We start from the raw sequence: 17,797 nt of genomic DNA, 5'->3' as shown, positions 1-17,797 counted from the left end.
TTTGTGTTTGAGTGTTGCACATGTGCTTCTACATTTGTTGAGTCCTTGAGTATAATAGCAGGGATACATTGACCTTCTCAGCATTATGTGTGCATACATAACCTGTGTGTTTTGACTGTAGTGGTGTGTTTGTGTGTGTATAACATTCATTACGTCTCTTGACTAGGAGATAAAGAGCTTACTGCTGTGTGCCAGAAGGGGGTGGTTATCATGTGACCTGAAGTCCCAGCTCAGGGCCACGTGGACTGGGGGAGGGAGGGGGTTGGAGATAGAGGGGGAAAGCGGGAGATGGCAGTGTCCCAATTTGACCAGCAAGCGCCTTCTAGGCCCTGTCAATGCAATGCCACGATAGATGGGCTGATGGGACACATACGTGCTAGAGCGCACACACACAGTGCAGCCGCACAAACAAATACAACGCTGCACACACACAATGATAAAATACACAAACCAACACACTCGGAAACAGACACAAATAATAATGCTCATATAAACAAGTGCATGCAGTCGTACAATTACATGATATAGACAGAAATACATTACACAGAAATACATTACACAGAAATACATTGTCATAGTGATCATGCATTACATTCTACACATGTTTAGTTCCTGCCCCTGGTCTCTTTTGCTTTGGGGCTCAGGTTGAGGGTAAATGATTGTGCTCTGAAATGGCTGCAAATCAACCAAAGGACTCTAATGTGTCTGCCCTACTTGGCCCCTCTCCCTGTGTGAGTGTGTGTCTGTCTATCAGAGCTCTGGCTATTTAGAGCGTTAAGTGAAGCGGCCCCAGGCCAACAGGGGCTAAGCCAGCCTAGCTAACCCAGCCATTCAGGGAGAACTGTAGGGAGCGGGCCAAGGGGACGAGGGGAGGAGGAGCTCTGCCAAGTGGATGAAAGGATGCAGGGTTAAGGGGGCATGGGGAAGGAGAGATGGCTACTGCTGGACGTCCACACGCCAGCCACACTTCTCCAAGCAGATGGCCGAGATCTTCATTTTCAGTCTGTCACTCTCCCTCAAGCCCTCTCTCACCCTCTCTCTCTATCTCTTTCTCTCTCTTTCTATTTCTATGCTCACTTTTCTTTTCTCACTCTTTACCAGCATACCAGTCACCTCCCTCCCACATCCCCCTTTCCAGTCTGTCCTTCCCTCCTCCTCCCTGATCCCCATCTCCCCCTCACAGTCTGTTTCCACCAAAGGCCCAGTTCTGATTTGGCCTCACCACCTTACCTCTGCTGAAAGCCAACACAAGTGGAAGCTCCTACCCTGTAATGGTTCACCATCCCTCTGCCTTAATGCTCAACTAACTCCCGCTAGAGCCTTTCTGGGTCAGATCCTTTGTCTCAACCGATACATTAGAACGATGATATGCCCGGGGTTGTCATACATTATGGACTGATCACCTCACTGTTAATGGTTGAGTGATGGATGAATGTGATGATGATCTGATTGTTTTGTCCTTTCTGCTCTCTCTCTCTCCTCTCAGCTCCATTTCCCACCGGCTGCCCCCGGCCTCGCCCTCTACCCACAGCATCGCTGGGGCCTCGGGGACCTCCTCCTCTGCGGGCTCCCGCCTCACTCGGGGCTCCAGCATCCGCAGCACCTTCCACGGTGGCCAGCTGAGGGACCGGCGGCCTCCCTCCCACGCCCCTCCCACCTCCCCCACCCTGTCCCACGACGCAAGCCCCTTGCCCCACGCACGTACCCGCGCCACCTCCAACCTGTTCAGCAAGCTCACCTCCAAGCTCACACGCAGGTAAGAGGAGAGTGAAGGGAGTGTGAGGAAGCCCTGAGCTTTAGCCCCCAGGTATAGTGACGACAACAATTCTAGGCTAGTTCATAGTGAGGGTAGAATTCAATTCATAGCTTGAGGGAATTTCAGTAGAAACATCAGAAGTGTAAGCAATCCTAATCTAAACAGCTGAAAGGTACAGGCAGTGTACAATTAGGAGGATTCGAATACATGTTAGTTGTAATTATACGATGCTGCGCGTGCCATTGGAAAATTCAACACTCGTCAGGGATAGCGACTGCCGTTTAAGCAATTAGATCAAATAAAGATCATGTACGGCCTAGCAAGGACAAGGATTACTATGAGCTTTCGCTCCTGTTACTCCCCCGTGTTATTTTACTTGTGGAAATCTGGGGAGATCTTTGTTAGCGAAGCACATTTAAACTGCTCATCTGTGAGACCACAACCTACCAAGCCAACTCGTGCTATAGTAGACTAATAGCTGCCATAGCTAGGTTATTTATCATCCAATATGATTACGTAGTAACTGTCTTGACTGCATCAAACCGGGAGAAGCTAGTTAAGCTAGCAGCTAGCTAGCAAGGCTAATTGATGCAGCATGCTCTTTCTCGTCCTACAGCTACAAACAACAACAACACCATTCAGAATATAAAGTAGCAGTCTATCTGTTGGCTCTTGGTCGTTGTAGCCTATCCTTCTCTTTTAACTTTAAATTCCATCATTTTAATTCCATCTTCCATCGATTAGATATCTCCTGACCTTGGTCCCACTTAGAGATTCTATGACTATAGCCTATTGCCGCTTTGATGACTTGTGATTGACCAACAACCAGCTACGCGCCACTCGTGAAAAGCAAAGAGTAGCAGCATAAATTCTAAACTTCTCTCTCTCTCTCTCTACTGCAGCAGTCGCGTTTGGATCTGTATGGGTCCTTCAGGACAAGTCAGTTAAAAGTACACATACCTGTGACAATCAGATCAGACCCGTGTCATTATTTAGAATTCTGGATCCAGAACCGCTCTGGTACTGGATCGGGTCTCGGATATTCGGATCCGTGAAGACCTCTATTGTGTAGGCTACAGTGTTAGATAGATAGTGTGTTAAGGAAAAGACAGTTAGGCTACTGTAGAGGAGGGGACACAAAGCCCAAGACAGGTGACAGTGACTAGCAGTGATACTTGGAACCCTTCCTCAATATGGAGGATATTCGTCTTAGCCCTAGAGACATAGTGGAGTCAGTAAGGTGTGTGTGTCTGGCCATCGGTACTCAGACTTACACTGCTGGAGGGTCCAAAATGCTTCTGACGTCCCCCTCTCTCACTCTCTCCTTAATCTGCATTGATTTTCCTCAGGCTTACTTCTTCCTCTATTAACAACAGGCTTCAAACCCCCACTTACCCAGTTCACATCTCCCTACTACCCCCCCCCTCTCTCTCTCTCTCTCTCTGTCTCTCGCTCTCGGCTGTTTTTTGGGGAAGTGCTTCATGTTTCTGTTTCCTAACTACTTTGCTTTTCCTTGTTAACTTTACTTTTCCTTGCCAATCAGCTGCAATCTTTTATCCTTCTTTTCCCCCTTTATCCATATCTCTTTCTCTCTCTGTCTTTCTTTCTTTGTCTCTCTATTTTTCTTCCTTGTTTCTCTCTCTTCTTCCTCGTAGGGTCAATCTTGACCCCTCTAAGCGTCCCAACTCAAACAAGTCCGTCTCGGGCTGCACTCTTCCGCAGGGATCAAAAACAGTTAGTAAGTTCTTCTTCCCATGTTTCTGGCTCCTTCTCTCTGTCTGCCTGTCAGTCTGTCTGTCTGCCTGCCTGTCTGTCTGCCTGCCTGTCTGTCTGCCTGTCTGTCTGCCTGCCTGTCTGTCTGTCTGTCTGTCTGTCTGTCTGTCTGTCTGTCTGTCTGTCTGTCTGTCTGTCTGTCTGTCTGTCTGTCTGTCTGTCTGCCAGCACCTCCAACCCCTCGCCCACTCCCCTCTCATTCACTGCCTCAGTCTGTGCGCTGTGTCTGTTGTCTGAGTTCAGTACAAGAGCGCGCCCTAGAGGCCACAGGTGACACAGCATACCCTTGACAACAACAGAACAGCCAGCAATAACCCTGCTTTCCAAAGGCTTTTAAAATGCGCACACGCTTGTAGTACTTGATGTAGGAGCAGTTTGGGATCCCCTATACATTCTTCTTCTATTTTCAGTTCATGTAAAGGTAGTTGGTTAGTGGATGTGTTGTTGTATGGATATCTACCAAATGATTGTGGCACTTAAAACAATAATACATGATTGGACATTAAACATTTCTTTATTCTTATCTTTGAAAGTCAAATCAAAGGGGTCTGATGTGGCTTTGGACTCTACGGGCTGTTCTTTACCTTCTCCTAATGCTTCAGGGTGCACCTAACCCTGGTGACGTCTTCACTCATTGTGCAGTTGTGTGCCGTCCAGTTGTACTTATTAACGCGATTGTAAGACGGTGACTCATTTAATGAACTCCATATATTCCTCGCGTTGTTAAAACGTTACCAGTCCCAGAGCCAGTACTGTGAAGCTGTTTCAGTGTTTTTGGTTTAGCCAACCTCCCTCTTTGCCACACAAGACAACACTATCACAAGGCCAAGGAGATTCAGATTGGAGGGGGTGGTAGTTTTGTTTGTAAGGAGCTGCTGCCATGCGTCCTTAGCATCGCTGACACTTCAAAGCAGGATTAGTTGCGTAATAGAGCCTTTATCCCCCTCTTAACGGGATCCTCTTTACAGTCCCAGCCAGAGGCACACGCTTGTCAGTCCTTATCCCTCCACTCTACTCCACTCACCATGGACTCCACTCACTCCCTCTCTCCCAGAGAGATTTTACCCAACATGGCAGCCCAGACACTATCCCCACTTGCAGGTTTGTTTTCAGACACTCTACAGCTCAGATCTCTCCCCTATCCTGTTAGATGGAGATTTTATAGAAGGAAGGCTCTAGTCCTTTCAAGACACACCCAGTTCCTGGGATGGCATTTGGTTTGGTCAGGCTGGTGGAGACGGCATTTGAAATGGGAAGGTTACGAACATGGCGACACTCTTTGTGGTGCTTGAACAGCAGCGCCCCCTTGTGTGTGTTAGATGCATGTGTAATGGGACATCTCAAAAGCTGACCATACTTTAGTGGTAGTAGTCATTGGGCAAACACTATGTGCTTTCATTATGCTTTCTGTTAAAATGTTCGAATAAATGTTCTACAAACCCAGGTAAAATCCATCACAGCACACGTAAGAATTGTCCAGTTATGTCACGCAACGCAAGAAGCAGCAGCTTTCTAGTCTCTTGGAAGACACCCAAACCTGTCCTGAGCCCTTCCTCTAAAAAACATTCCTAGTGTGGCTTAAAAGTGTATGTTTTGTTTATTTTATTTCATATGATTTCCTTGCATTTCGGAAGGTTGATGTCACTCTGGCTCTGATGAGTTGATGGTCTTGTGGTTATTTCTCTATTGGCTGTTGCTGAGGGAAGGATTGGAACAGGAAGTGGAGGGAACAAGGGATATTGCTCTATTGGCTGATTCATTCCTAACACGCACTTTTGTCTTCCTCTTGAGGGTCACAGACGAACCTGAGAGAGTCTGCAGATCTCCGGTCACAAGGTGAGTGTCTACAATACAGTATGTCCCACTGTGATGAGAAACTATTTAATTACAGGCCCAATATTAGTTTCCCCAAACCCAGTTGTAACCACATTCATTATGATCACACAATGCAAAACTGAACCCAGGCCAGTTAGATAGTTGTGCTATCAATCAAAGACTTTCTGTATCACTTCATGTCTGCCCACCATTAGGCAGTGTGATAGCTCCAGGACTAGTAGTTACTAAAGGCATTTCTATTCTCTCCCTCACACTGTAGCCTCAGCTGCACAGTCTCTGGTCAGACAGTCTCTGGTTAAAACCAGCAGGTAAAGCTCAGAGCATGGGTCAATGCAGCATTAGCTCTAAATGCCCTTGGTGTGACTCGTAGATAGTAGATGTGGTACTCTGTGCTAGATGCCTGTGAGTGACTGCCTCTCTAATTCTTTTCTGAAGTAGGGTCCTTCTGTGTGTTTTATCAAGTAGGTTCCCTCAGTGTAATAACAACTTCAACTCCCCATCCATTGACATGAACCTCATTCTCACTTACTCAAACGATTTTAATAAATGAATAAATACCCATAATACACAGAGCTTCCACTTGTTTCCAAGAGTAGTACTAGAACTAGTGTGTGGTATTCTGGCTATGTCCACCGTTAAACCTACACCTACTTACCCAGCAGATGTGTTTTTGCTAGCTTGTGACCAAGCATAGTAAGCTGATTCTGTGACCCACCAGGACAGCATTCCAAAGAAAAATGTCTGCTTTGAAATGTAAATCAATGCCAACTTTAATTAGCTGTGCATACTACCAGGGCTGGGCTCAATTCCATTTCAATTGCAGTCAGGAAGTACACTGAATTTCCAATTCTCTTCAATGAGGAAAATGTGGAATTAGAATTGGAATTTGGTTTACTTTCAGAATGGACCAGATTTAAATGGATTTGACCACATCTCTGCAAACCACAGACACCTCCAGAAATAACAATATAATGACCTGAATATATATATATATATATATATATATATATATATATATATATATATATATATATATATATATATATACACACACTACCGTTCAAAAGTTTGGGGTCACTTAGAAATGTCCTTGTTTTCCATGAAAACGTACATGAAAAGGAAATATAGTCAAGACGTTGGATTTTTAATTGAAATAATAATTTTGTTCTTCAAACTTTGCTTTCGTAAAAGAATCCTCTATTTGCAGCAATTACAGGCTTGCAGACCTTTGGCATTCTAGTTGTCAATTTGTTGAGGTAATCTGAAGAGATTTCACCCCATGCTTCCTGAAGCACCTCCCACAAGTTGGATTGGTTTGATGGGCACTTCTTACATACCATACGGTCAAGCTACTCCAACAACAGCTCAATAGGGTTGAGATCCGGTGACTGCTGGCCACTCCATTTTAGACAGAATACCAGCTGACTGCTTATTCCCTAAATAGTTCTTGCATAGTTTGGATTGTGTCATGCTTTGGGTCATTGTCCTGTTGTAGGACGAAATTGGCTCATATTAAGCGCCATCCACAGGGCACTGCGGAATGGAGTGATAGCCTTCCGTCTTCAAGATCCCTTTTACCCTGTATAAATCTCCCACTTTACCACCACCAAAGCACCCCCAGATCATCACATTGCCTCCACCATGCTTGACAGATGGCGTCAAGCACTCCTCCAGCATCTTTTCATTTTTTCTGCGTCTCACGAATGTTCTTCTTTGTGTTCTTCTTTGTGATCCGAACACCTCAAACACCTCAAACTTGGATTCGTATGTCCATAACACTTTTTTCTAATCTTCCTCTCTCCAGTGTTTGCCCATCTTAATCTTTTATTTTTATTGGCAAGTCTGAGATATGGCTTTTTCTTTGCAACTCTGCCTAGAAGGCCAGAAACCCGGAGTCACCTCTTCACTGTTGATGTTGAGACTGGTGTTTTGCGGGTACTATTTAATGAAGCTGCCAGTTGAGGACTTGTGAGGCGTCTGTTTCTCAAACTAGACACTCTATTGTACTTGTTCTCTTGCTCAGTTGTGCATCGGGGCTGTCCTCTTGCTCACTTGTGCACCGATGCCTCCCACTCCTCTTTCTATTCTGGTTAGAGCCAGTTTGCCCTGTTCTGTGAAGGGAGTAGTACACAGCGTTGTATAAGATCTTCAGTTTCTTGGCAATTTCTCGCATGGAATAGCCTTCATTTCTCAGAATAAGAATAGACTGACGAGTTTCAGAAGAAAGGTCTTTGTTTCTGGCCATTTTGAGCCTGTAATTGAACCCACAAATACTGATGCTCCAGATACACAACTAGTCTAAAGAAGGCCAGTTGTATTGCTTCTTTAATCAGAAAAACAGTTTTCAGCTGTGCTAACATAATTCCAAAAGGGTTTTCTACTGATCTATTAGCCTTCTAAAATGATAAACTTGGATTAGCTAACACAGCGTGCCATTGGAACACAGGAGTGATGGTTGCTGATAATGGTCCTCTGTACGTCTATGTAGATAAAAAATCTGCCGTTTCCAGCTACAATAGTAATTTACAACATTAACAATGTCTACACTGTATTTCTGATCAATCTGATGATATTTTAATGGACAAAAAATGTGCTTTTCTTTCAAAAACTAGGACATTTCTAAGTGACCCCAAACTTTTGAACGGTAGTGTGCATATATATATATATATATATATATATATATATATATATATATATATATATCTGCATACAGTTCAGATCATTGAGTGGGGCATGACTGTAGCCTGGTCTAATGAATGAGATATAATGGTACAGCATCATTTAGAATGTTGTTGCCTTGAAGAACAAGCGTGTCCTCAAAAAGGTAAAATTGTGTTGTTAACTTGCCTAACTTGTGTTGCTTCCTAACATTCCATTTTATTGCACTGCGGTATCCTCTGAATTGTTCTCTGAATTGAACCACAGATTTATTTTTCTAGAATTGTCTAATTTATGGCATGATTTTAAGATGGTAATGCAACTTGTGTGTGTTGTGGAAGCTACAGCCACTCTTCAGTAAAGACTGTTAAAAACATTTTATATACTTTCATTTCTATTGGCCTTGTTATCTATTTTAATGAGAAATTGAGGAATGGATTTCTATTGCTATTGATAAATTAAGAGTTGTGGCTGTTAAACCAAACCCTATATGATACTAATATATTTCTCCCCTGTTCCTCTCTTCCCATCCACGTTAATGCACGTCACCCACACTCCACCTGCATCCTCTTCTCTCATTCAATCTCTCACCCCCAATCACTCCCCCACTCCCACGCTTCACCCACTTTGCCCCTGCAGTCGCCATCTACCTGGGCATCAAAAAGCGGCAGAGCCCCGGACCCCCCGATGCAGCTGGGATGTGAGGGTGCGGAGCCCGCGGGACCCGGCGGAGGTGGTGCTGGCGCTGCGCGAGGCGGCCCAGGGCTGCGGCTGCCAGGTCCACCTGGCTGGGCCCTTCCTGCTCTCCTGCACCCACGGGGCGGCCGGCTCACGTGTGGCCTTCGAGGCTGAGGTGTGCCAGCTGCCCGCCGGCCCCGCCGAGACCAGCGGCGTGCGCTTCAAACGCCTGTGGGGGGCGCCGCTTGCCTTCCGGGATATTGCCACAAAAGTGTCCAAGGATCTGGAGCTCTGAGGGCAACAGGGGGTGGGGCAGAGGGCTTCTACACTGGACAGACTGACCGAGGGGGCGGGAGAAGGAGACAGGCTGAACCCGCTACCCCCACTGCCAACTTCGCCTCACCCCCGCCAAAGACCCGCTTCTGGTGCCACACGGACACGCAGGCGCACCGGCACGGACGGCCCGGCCCCGCCACTCACAGACCTATGACCTATGAACCCTGCTAAGGCACCTCAATATTATGTGAATCTAGGGAGTCAAGCAGTTATTTTTTAATTCCATATTTGCAGATTAAGATATTTTTCGTCAACGTCGTTATGATTATATTATATATGTTGTCATTCCTTTTTAACAGCTGCTATTCTAAAGGTTTTTTATTTTGTTTTTATTTTTTTCAGTTCAATGAGCAATTGACAGACATGAATGCATATTTAAGAAACAAGGGGCCAGCCCTTCCTAGAGTGAACTCCAGGCTATAGAGCAGGGGTGTCAAACTCATTTTGCCCTGGACACCGCATTCGTTCTTCAACAAGGTCCGGACGGCAACACTGAAAATGTGTTATGTTTCCTTGCCGTCAAAATTTGCCAAATATAGTCTATCCACCCTATCCATAATTTTTAGCATTTTTGATGCTCCCTAACTGTCTAGCTTTCATTTCAGTGATTATTAACAATCTGGATACAATCAATAAACTGTATGAATGTAGGTCCATTATCTTATCATTTCTACACAGTTTCGATTTGGTTGTAGTCATTTTAAAATATATTCAAATCAAATTGTATTTGTCACATGCGCCGAATACAACAGGTGTAGTAGACCTTACTGTGAAATGCTTACTTACAAGCCCTTAACCAACAATGCAGTTTTAAGAAAATACCTAAACAAAAGTAAGAGATAAGAATAACAAATAATTAAAGAGCAGCAGTAAATAACAATAGCGGGTCTATATACAGGGGGTACCGCTACAGATATATAAAAAAAAAGATTTATTTTGTTGTTGTTATTTTGGGGGGGTTTTACTCAAACCCGCAGGCCAGATTGGACCCTCTCGCACACCGCAGGCCATATATTTGACACCCCTGCTATATAGGGAGACATGCCGAAATGCAGAGACGGACAAAAAAAGTATGCTGTAAAACAAATGCCAGACCCTTCTGCCCATCCATCATCTGCTCAATTCTGTACGACCCCGTCTGCTACTCTCATCAAGTTTCATTTTGTGTTTTGTATATACCGGAATGTTGGTTGCTAATGAGCAAGGCTGTCTGACTTCAATGTCCAAAGCAGAGTAGGTAATGACTGCTCTTCTGAGCCACTAACCTTTTGATTTTCTGCATTTCAGCAGGTAATGTACACAAGGATTCTACACATTCTTCTGGTAGAACTTTTGGTTTAGCAATATCACCTCTTATAATTGTATTTTCTCTTAAATGTTACAACACATCCACAGGGCCAAGATTCCAAACTTGATTTGATATAAGCTGTGGTTAGTATTATGTTGGGGAATATTGATTGTCACATTTCCACAATCACAATTTGGAGCACTTTTTTGTATAAAATGACCCAAGATCGCATAAAAAATAAAATTACATCAACTCCTAATTTTCTGCTCAAAAAGAAAATAATATGATTGATCAAACAGACTATAATAACTACAGCAATGCTAGTTGAATTGCATTAAGTATTTATGTCCATTGATTCCTTTATCTGTGGTTCCATGAGTTCCGAACTGCTCCTCAACTCAGCCCTCAGCAACACTGAGCAATTGGTCAACAAAACAGGTGTGATGTAGCTGCTTCCCGTCTGGTAGCCAATCAGACTTCTGTATTGCTGAGGGGGGTAGTTTAGAATGTGACCCTGGGTGACCTTGTTGAAATTAACCCTGACACTTGTCTATAAATGAACCACGATTCCAAGCTGCTCACAATTGATCCAAGTCAGGTTGATAGTCACTCACTCAGGCCTTGACTGTTTGTCACTGGCTTTCATTTGCACCAATATACAGTAATGGTCCTTGTCGCTTGTCAGTGGGTCACAGCAGCAGACATGCCAGATCTTCATTCCCAGTTGCTGCAGTGGGCTCTTCTAGGTTAGATATCTCAACCATGTTTCTGTTTTCTCAGCTCAGACTGTGTTGTTGGTGTCGCTGAATGTTCTTCAACCTTCCTTGTTTTCTGAAAGTCTGTCTGGCCTTTGTAAATGGCTCAAAGATTCATCAACAGTGGATGATGTTCTCATTACAGAGTGTGCTTGTTTGTCACTATTACACCTCTGACCATCTCCGCCAGCCTGCCTACACTGGACTGCCTGCCCAACACACTAGCAAATCTTCAGTTGTTTTCAAACTCCACCCTTTTCCACCTTATTCCTTTTGGCAAAAATATTTATTGCACACATGTATGGCAGTAGTACATAGTAATCCATGACACTACAATGACTTCAGTTTTCCCGTTGCAAGGAATCATGGGAGATTTTAGTTGCAACAGGTGGCCACAAATGTCTTAAAATGTGAAAGCTGTGATTTTGTGCAATTTTTGGGCAACGTTGTCCAAAATAGGACCTCTTGCCCAACAATTCCCATATATATTGCTTAAAGCTTAGGACCATGCTTCAACAGTAGGAAGTAGTAGTGCGTTTGAAGCAGTCGCTGTTATCGATAAAACAGGGTGCAACTATGGAAATGACTGACCTGCAGTCCTGCATGTCTCATAGGAAAATTGTGTTGAAGCAAAAATAAATTCTCCTTTCAAACTCTGACATTTTGGATCAAGTTTATTTTTGTTCTCCCTGTGGTTGACGTGGTCTCAGTAGATTACAGGTTGGTCATATGTGTAACGGATGGTTTGGAATTCCCATTGTTAGAGCCTCTCCTGCCCATGATATATGAGACAACATACACATTGTCACGTTCATATAAAGGGGCATTGTTTACGTCGTTTCCTAGCAACCCAGTACTTTTAAAACTACTAGTCTTAGCACCTAGAAGTCATCATGACCACCCGCCTTCGCCTCGTGGCTATGACCACATCACAGACATGATAAAAATGTCATAACACATGGCCTCTCATTTTAGTGCTTAATTGTACCATGGTTTTAGGGCATTTACAGGGCTGCGCTCACTGAGTTTATGTGTGTGTGTGTGTGTGTGTGTGTGTGTGTGTGTGTGTGTGTGTGCGTGCACCGTGTGTGCACATGCAGGAAGAATGTGTACGTGCGAGGGTCTTTGTGTGTGTTTCGAGACCATACATCAGACAGTGGGATTGATTGTTAATTGGGGCTTGTTTTATTTGCTCAATACATTTTTACAACCAAAGAACGGATTTAAGATTTGGTGCATAAACATAGTCATGGCCCATGGCACCAGACTATGCGATGGTATTTGTTCCCAGGATGTTACAGAAAGAACAGGACAGATGGTAAAAAGTGACTGTAGGAAGGAGAAAAATAAATGATGAAGAGAAATATTGAAGGAAGGAAAAAAGAGTTGGATCAGAGTGGAGTGTCTTTAGGAAAAGTCCAGTGAGGATGTCTCCTGCCCGCGTGACGACAAGGCTACTCATTTTATAATACAAAAAAACTCAGAAGCTCAAGTGCCGCTTTACTTCTGGGCGGGGATCATGCCGTCGATGGCCTCTCCCTTCTCCAACTTCTTCTCCATCTCCACCATGAGCTTGACGCCATCCACCACCATCTGCACCTGCTGCACCTCTGAGGAGCCCAGACGATCAGCGTTGGAGATGTCGAAGATTCCACCCACGGAGGCCGTGTCCACACCACCTGCAGGCAAAGAGGTCAAAGGTGAGTCTTCATAATCCTTAACACTGGTGTTCCATGATGTACATGTCAGGTTATATATGGCTTTACTAGTCACCTCAGAAATGCATATATAATGGCAGTGTAAAAGCATTTTATGGCCTATTGCTAGGTATAGTATGACTTCATGCATTAAGACTGTGAAGAGAGTTTGAGAGAAGCTCGTACCTGTGCCGCGCTTCTGCAGACGCAGCCTGGTCAGGATCTCCTCAAACTTGGGGTGTGTGCTCAGCTTGGGCAGCTTGACGTGCACGCCACCGCGCAGGCCAGTTCCCAGGTTGGAGGGGCAGGTCAGCACGTAGCCGAGATGCTCGTTCCACATGAAGCCGTGGTTGTGCTTCTTGAAGACCGCCTCAATCTGCACAAGGTGGAGAAGGACAGGAGACGAGGAGGTTCCAGTGAGTGCGTTTTCAGGTGAGAATAGCCAACCGAAAGGGATGTGTGTTCGACTATTGACTATAAGAAAAGTCAGCTGCCATTGTTGTGAACAAGCGATAAAGAACAATGTTGGTATTGAGAGTGTGTCAGTCCTGTAGGCTCTGTGGCTAGCGTACCTTCTGCAGACCAACGCAGAAGCGTCTGAAGACCTCCTTCATGTTGCCGCCCTTCTCCATGGAGATGACACGCAGGTGATCCTCCTCGTTCACCCAGACCAAGAAGCTCTTGGCATCGTTGTGCCTTCAGAAAGGAGGGAGTACGTGTTACATGACTGTGGGACATACTGTACATTCATTATCTGGTTTCACCAATGGTATCGTTTTGGTTTTGGGTATTGGTATGGGCCTGTGTCCTGGGCACTCACCAGATTCCTCTTGCGTCGGGCCAGTCACGGGCCATACCAGCGGACAGCAGCAGGGGGGAGACGGGCTTGTCAAACAAGAAGTGGTCGGCGATCAGCTGATCCTGCTCGGCATCGGTCATGCCATTCAGGGGGTAGTACTTTCCCTTGAACTCACCATCCAGTGTGGCCAGGGCTGAGGGGAGAGAGACATAAACATGAGATTGACATGATCGTGCTCCATGGCAGCACAGCTGACCCTGATTTTATAGTGCTGATTTTTTCTGAGGGCTCAGACACTCACCCTCGATGGACAGTTTCTCAACCATTCTCCGCTCGCCACGGCTGTTGTGGGGGGGCAGGGTGTATCCCTTGATGCTGCGTCCGGTACGCACACGGCTGGACAGGACGTAGGCGGGGTCAAGATCATCACCTCCCTGTCAACGGGGAAATGAATTATGTCGCTCTACACATGGAACTCATTCAAATGCTGTCTAGTCACCACGGTCCACTGCAGCCTTATATATTAGCTAAGAAATCAAGCTTGCAAAAGGAGCAACTCCAATGTAGAAATGTGATTGCCATGACCACTTTCTTCACTCACCTTCAGGTTCTCGAAGTTCAGGTCGGTCTTGTGTTTGTCGGTGGGCTTGTAGCCTCCGTGACGGTCAGAGATGATGGGGTCGAACATATCCTTAAAGACTTCGTAGCACTCTTCATCACCAGCAACGCAGCCGACGGTCATGATGAAGGGGTGTCCTGCAGACAGAAAGAGAATAAGTGGGAACTATTGCCACAGGAAAACTACATGTAACAGGCCCCCAACAAAGTGCACTACCAACAGTCTCATTTTTCATGCTAATAGTGTATTAATTAATAGCACTAAGAATGTTTTGCTTTCAGGTGCCCTTATCAGCCACCAATCAGAGCAGATCAGGACATGCATATCCTGTGACCTCACAGGGACCTGACGGGTTTTCCTGTGTGTGTGCTTCCAAGTCTTACCAGGGTTGTCCACACCGGTCTGGGTGCAGTCGTCCAGGGTGAAACCGGAGGGGGTAGACTTGCTCCTCAGCTTTTTGTACATCTCCTTGGTCAGCACCTTGGCCATGTGGTTGTTGTGCAGGGAGAGGTCTGGGAACTCCTCCTCATCAGAGAATTTCATCTTGTAGTCATTGTGGCAGTTCTTCGTCATGATTGCGGCTTTCTTTTGTCCTGCAAAAAGGAGAGGTGGAAGAAGTGTGAATCTATGAAGGATGATCTGGCACACTGTATCGAAAGGCCTCCCAACTAAATATTCAAGAATGGTGAAAGAACAATATCTGGGTCCCTAACAACAGAATTGTGCCACAATTTATAAAAGAGAGCATGATGGGTTTTCAGGAAAAAATCACGAGGAACTGTCCTAGCAATGGCCTAACAATACAACCAATACCACTAAATATACCATATTTTGTGATTTGTAGTACTGAGTCTCCTAGTGTCTTATCTATCAGTCTCCTGACCCCTCCGGCCACCGCCTCATGTTTCCACGGAGAGTGACGGGTGTGATCTATGTGCTTTTATGCACTTAGCATCAGAAGGTATTTTTAGACCAGGCCATCCACCCTACACCCTCTTGCTATGGCTATACTCTGACACTGGCATGCAAGCCACCTTTCCATTCCTTCAAGGGAAACACTACCACTGGAACCTAGTCTGGCTACCACCCCAGTAGGCGGTACCAGAGAGTTCCAGAGACTGACTTGATTCATTCTCCGGTTATTAGCACAACTGACCTTCAAATCAGAATGAATAGGATCTCAGATTAACATCTGAACTACAAACATGTTGTGGAATAATTGCAGACATTATAGAAATTCAATACTTCACTTTGCATGTTTTTTTCAGCAAAATATCTAAAATAACTCGGTGTCATCTATAGATCACCACTGGTAACAAATCAACCAGCCGCTGTCCTGTGACTATCCCTCCTGTGACTATCCCTCCTGTGACTATCCCTCCTCTACTAACAGCCGTTAGTGATCATGGCTGTTTTCAAACTAGTGCTCTCTTTTACCGACAAAACCTTTAACAAAGTTAGTTTGCACAGAAGAGGATGACGAGTATAAACGCATAAGAAGTAGTTTAAAGATGAAAAAACAGTAGATCTTCCATTTTAGGAAATGCTGCAAGAAACTGAAGAGAAGTCCAATGCAAAAAAATGCAAGAAGAACCGATTTCAGGATTCCAAATGGTGCGGCAACGGAGAGGTTTCAATTGCCTAAAGTATTTTTTTTTAATTCCTCTTTTCTTTTTGTGCTCTTTTTCAGGAATTCTCCTCATTTCTACTTAAAAACCCTTTTCCAGAAGCTCGCTGCCTTGTAGGTTTTACCTGCACAGGAGAAAAGAAGGAGGTAACGTTCCCGGGATCCACCAAAGCCAATATAGGAGTTACCCAACTTTGACAGGTGTTAGACCCTAGTTTATATACCCAGACCTTTGCAACCATTGGCTGGTTTGTCTCTGAATTCTCTCACTCGATTGGACAGCCACAACCCCTGATGCCCAGTTTAGTTTCTAAAAGGCATGAACTTACATCACATCACCCGAGACGGTACAACAGCTGTGCCTAGCCCCTGAACGGCAACATCCCCCTCCTCCTCTGATTAGCTAGTTGAGGTGGGGGGGTTGAAGGAGACAGTTGAAGTAAAGCGACAGTTGTAAAAATACACTTTCTCCGTGGACACTGTTATAAGTGTTCACACTGAGAGATTGAGGGATCCTGGGGGAACAAATAACTACTATGTCTAAAAGCGTCAGCTAAATGGCATATATTATATTACTAGTTGTGGGATTTCATGGGAGTTCTCCCCTACAGGGATTGGTGCTCCCTCTCATTCATCTGTAGTGTGTTTGGTGAGTATTCCCTTGGTGAGTACCCCCTTGGTCCTAATTTGAATCAGTCAAAAAAATTAATATGATTTTGTGTAGGAATATGGTTATGGTCCCTTGAGAGAGATGGCGAACCGGAAGAGGAGAAAGGAGAAAGCCACTTCATTGAGCATTTCATTAACAATACCTGACAATATCAACCACAAACTGGAACTATGTGACACACTCCACTTGGATTCAGAGCAATTGCACTTCGCAGAGGTTTTTGTTGAAGCTCATAGTCAATCAAGGCTTAATGTGATTTCACACAAGGTTTAACAATGTTAATGAGGAGACTTGTTTAAAACAAGTCTTCCGCACAGTGCCACTGTGTCTCCCAGCTCAATGACTAGACAAACCCCGCACTTCAGTGTGCCGTACTTACAAATCCATGCCGGCCACCCTCTACCCTGAGCTTTTGTGCCAACCATTCTGTCAGAACAAATCTACCAAACGGTGCTAGATAATATATGCCTTCATGTCTATTTCTAGCATCATGCCAGGGCCCTGCCAAAGAAAAATGCTGTGTCCCCATGGGGTGAAAGTCATAACAAATATGCACACACAGATAGAAGAAGAAGAAGAGTCTTTGGTTGGAAGTACTGCATAAGATTGAATCATCTTTTTTTTGTACCTTTATTTAACTAGGCAAGTCAGTTAAGAACAAATTATTATTTTCAATGACGGCCTGGAAACAGTGGGTTAACTGCCTTGTTCAAGGGCAGAACGACAGATTTTTACCTTGTCAGCTCGGGGATTCGATCTTGCAACCTTTCAGTTACAAGTCCAACACTCTAACCACTAGGCTACTTGCCACCCCAGGTAGCCTAAGCACCTACTGTATACAACCAAAGTTTGCTGAAGCAGATTTAGAAAGGGCAAAAGTGATAGAGGTTGATTGTCCAGGCCTTGTGCACAAGCCTAGTTCAGTATGTATTATCAAAAGTATTATTAAGTAAAAAACATTTGTCAAAATTCGATCTCATGTAGACAATGCACCTTACATAATACAAGAGGGAAATTGGCAAAGGGTACCAGCCAGTGGTTTTTATATCAAATTATTTTGAGATGTTCAGCAGGAGTATGAGATATAGCAGGTGCCTTGTGTCTGAGATCTATTACATATCAGTAGTGCAATTACTGACAGAAATTAAATCAGAGAGAGCCCCTGTGACAACAAAATTGTTGATGGGTGTGACGCAAACACTTCTAAACCCTCCCATTATGCAAAGTAGGGGGCAGCCAAGAGAAGCTAAGCTCAGTACTTATTGACGTGCTCAGGGGGTTTCTATTGCAACACTACTGAGGGGT

At 44.7% G+C, this 17,797-nt stretch overlaps 2 protein-coding genes across 7 annotated transcripts in view; one reads left to right on the top strand and one right to left on the bottom strand.

Annotated features, from left to right (window-relative positions):
• Positions 1-11,739, top strand: part of LOC106580867 (MAP/microtubule affinity-regulating kinase 4-like) — a 50,414-nt gene extending 38,675 nt beyond the window's left edge. Inside the window, exons 15-18 of one of the 6 annotated variants that reach the window (XM_014162372.2) lie at positions 1,487-1,756; positions 3,412-3,494; positions 5,321-5,365; positions 8,663-9,002. In XM_014162372.2, the coding sequence (XP_014017847.1) occupies positions 1,487-1,756; positions 3,412-3,494; positions 5,321-5,365; positions 8,663-8,727 (463 nt within the window). In that variant the 3' untranslated portion in view covers positions 8,728-9,002. Of the gene's footprint in view, positions 1-1,486; positions 1,757-3,411; positions 3,495-5,320; positions 6,346-8,662 lie in introns of those variants that run through there. The other 5 variants (XM_014162373.2, XM_014162369.2, XM_014162376.2 and 2 more) reach the window with 5 other exon arrangements.
• A 503-nt stretch (positions 11,740-12,242) lies between these two features.
• Positions 12,243-16,004, bottom strand: ckmb (creatine kinase, muscle b). The gene is given in 8 exon segments (NM_001139715.1): positions 12,243-12,759; positions 12,964-13,153; positions 13,350-13,473; positions 13,598-13,769; positions 13,878-14,010; positions 14,178-14,332; positions 14,579-14,788; positions 15,948-16,004. Coding segments are annotated over 7 exon segments (1,143 nt in total). The 5' UTR covers positions 14,769-14,788; positions 15,948-16,004; the 3' UTR covers positions 12,243-12,580.
• Between the last annotated feature and the right edge of the window lie 1,793 nt (positions 16,005-17,797).

This window comes from Salmo salar, chromosome ssa20 (assembly GCF_905237065.1).
Source record: "Salmo salar chromosome ssa20, Ssal_v3.1, whole genome shotgun sequence".
Classification (NCBI taxonomy): Eukaryota; Metazoa; Chordata; class Actinopteri; order Salmoniformes; family Salmonidae; genus Salmo; species Salmo salar.
This window is presented reverse-complemented; position numbering and strand designations above follow the sequence as displayed.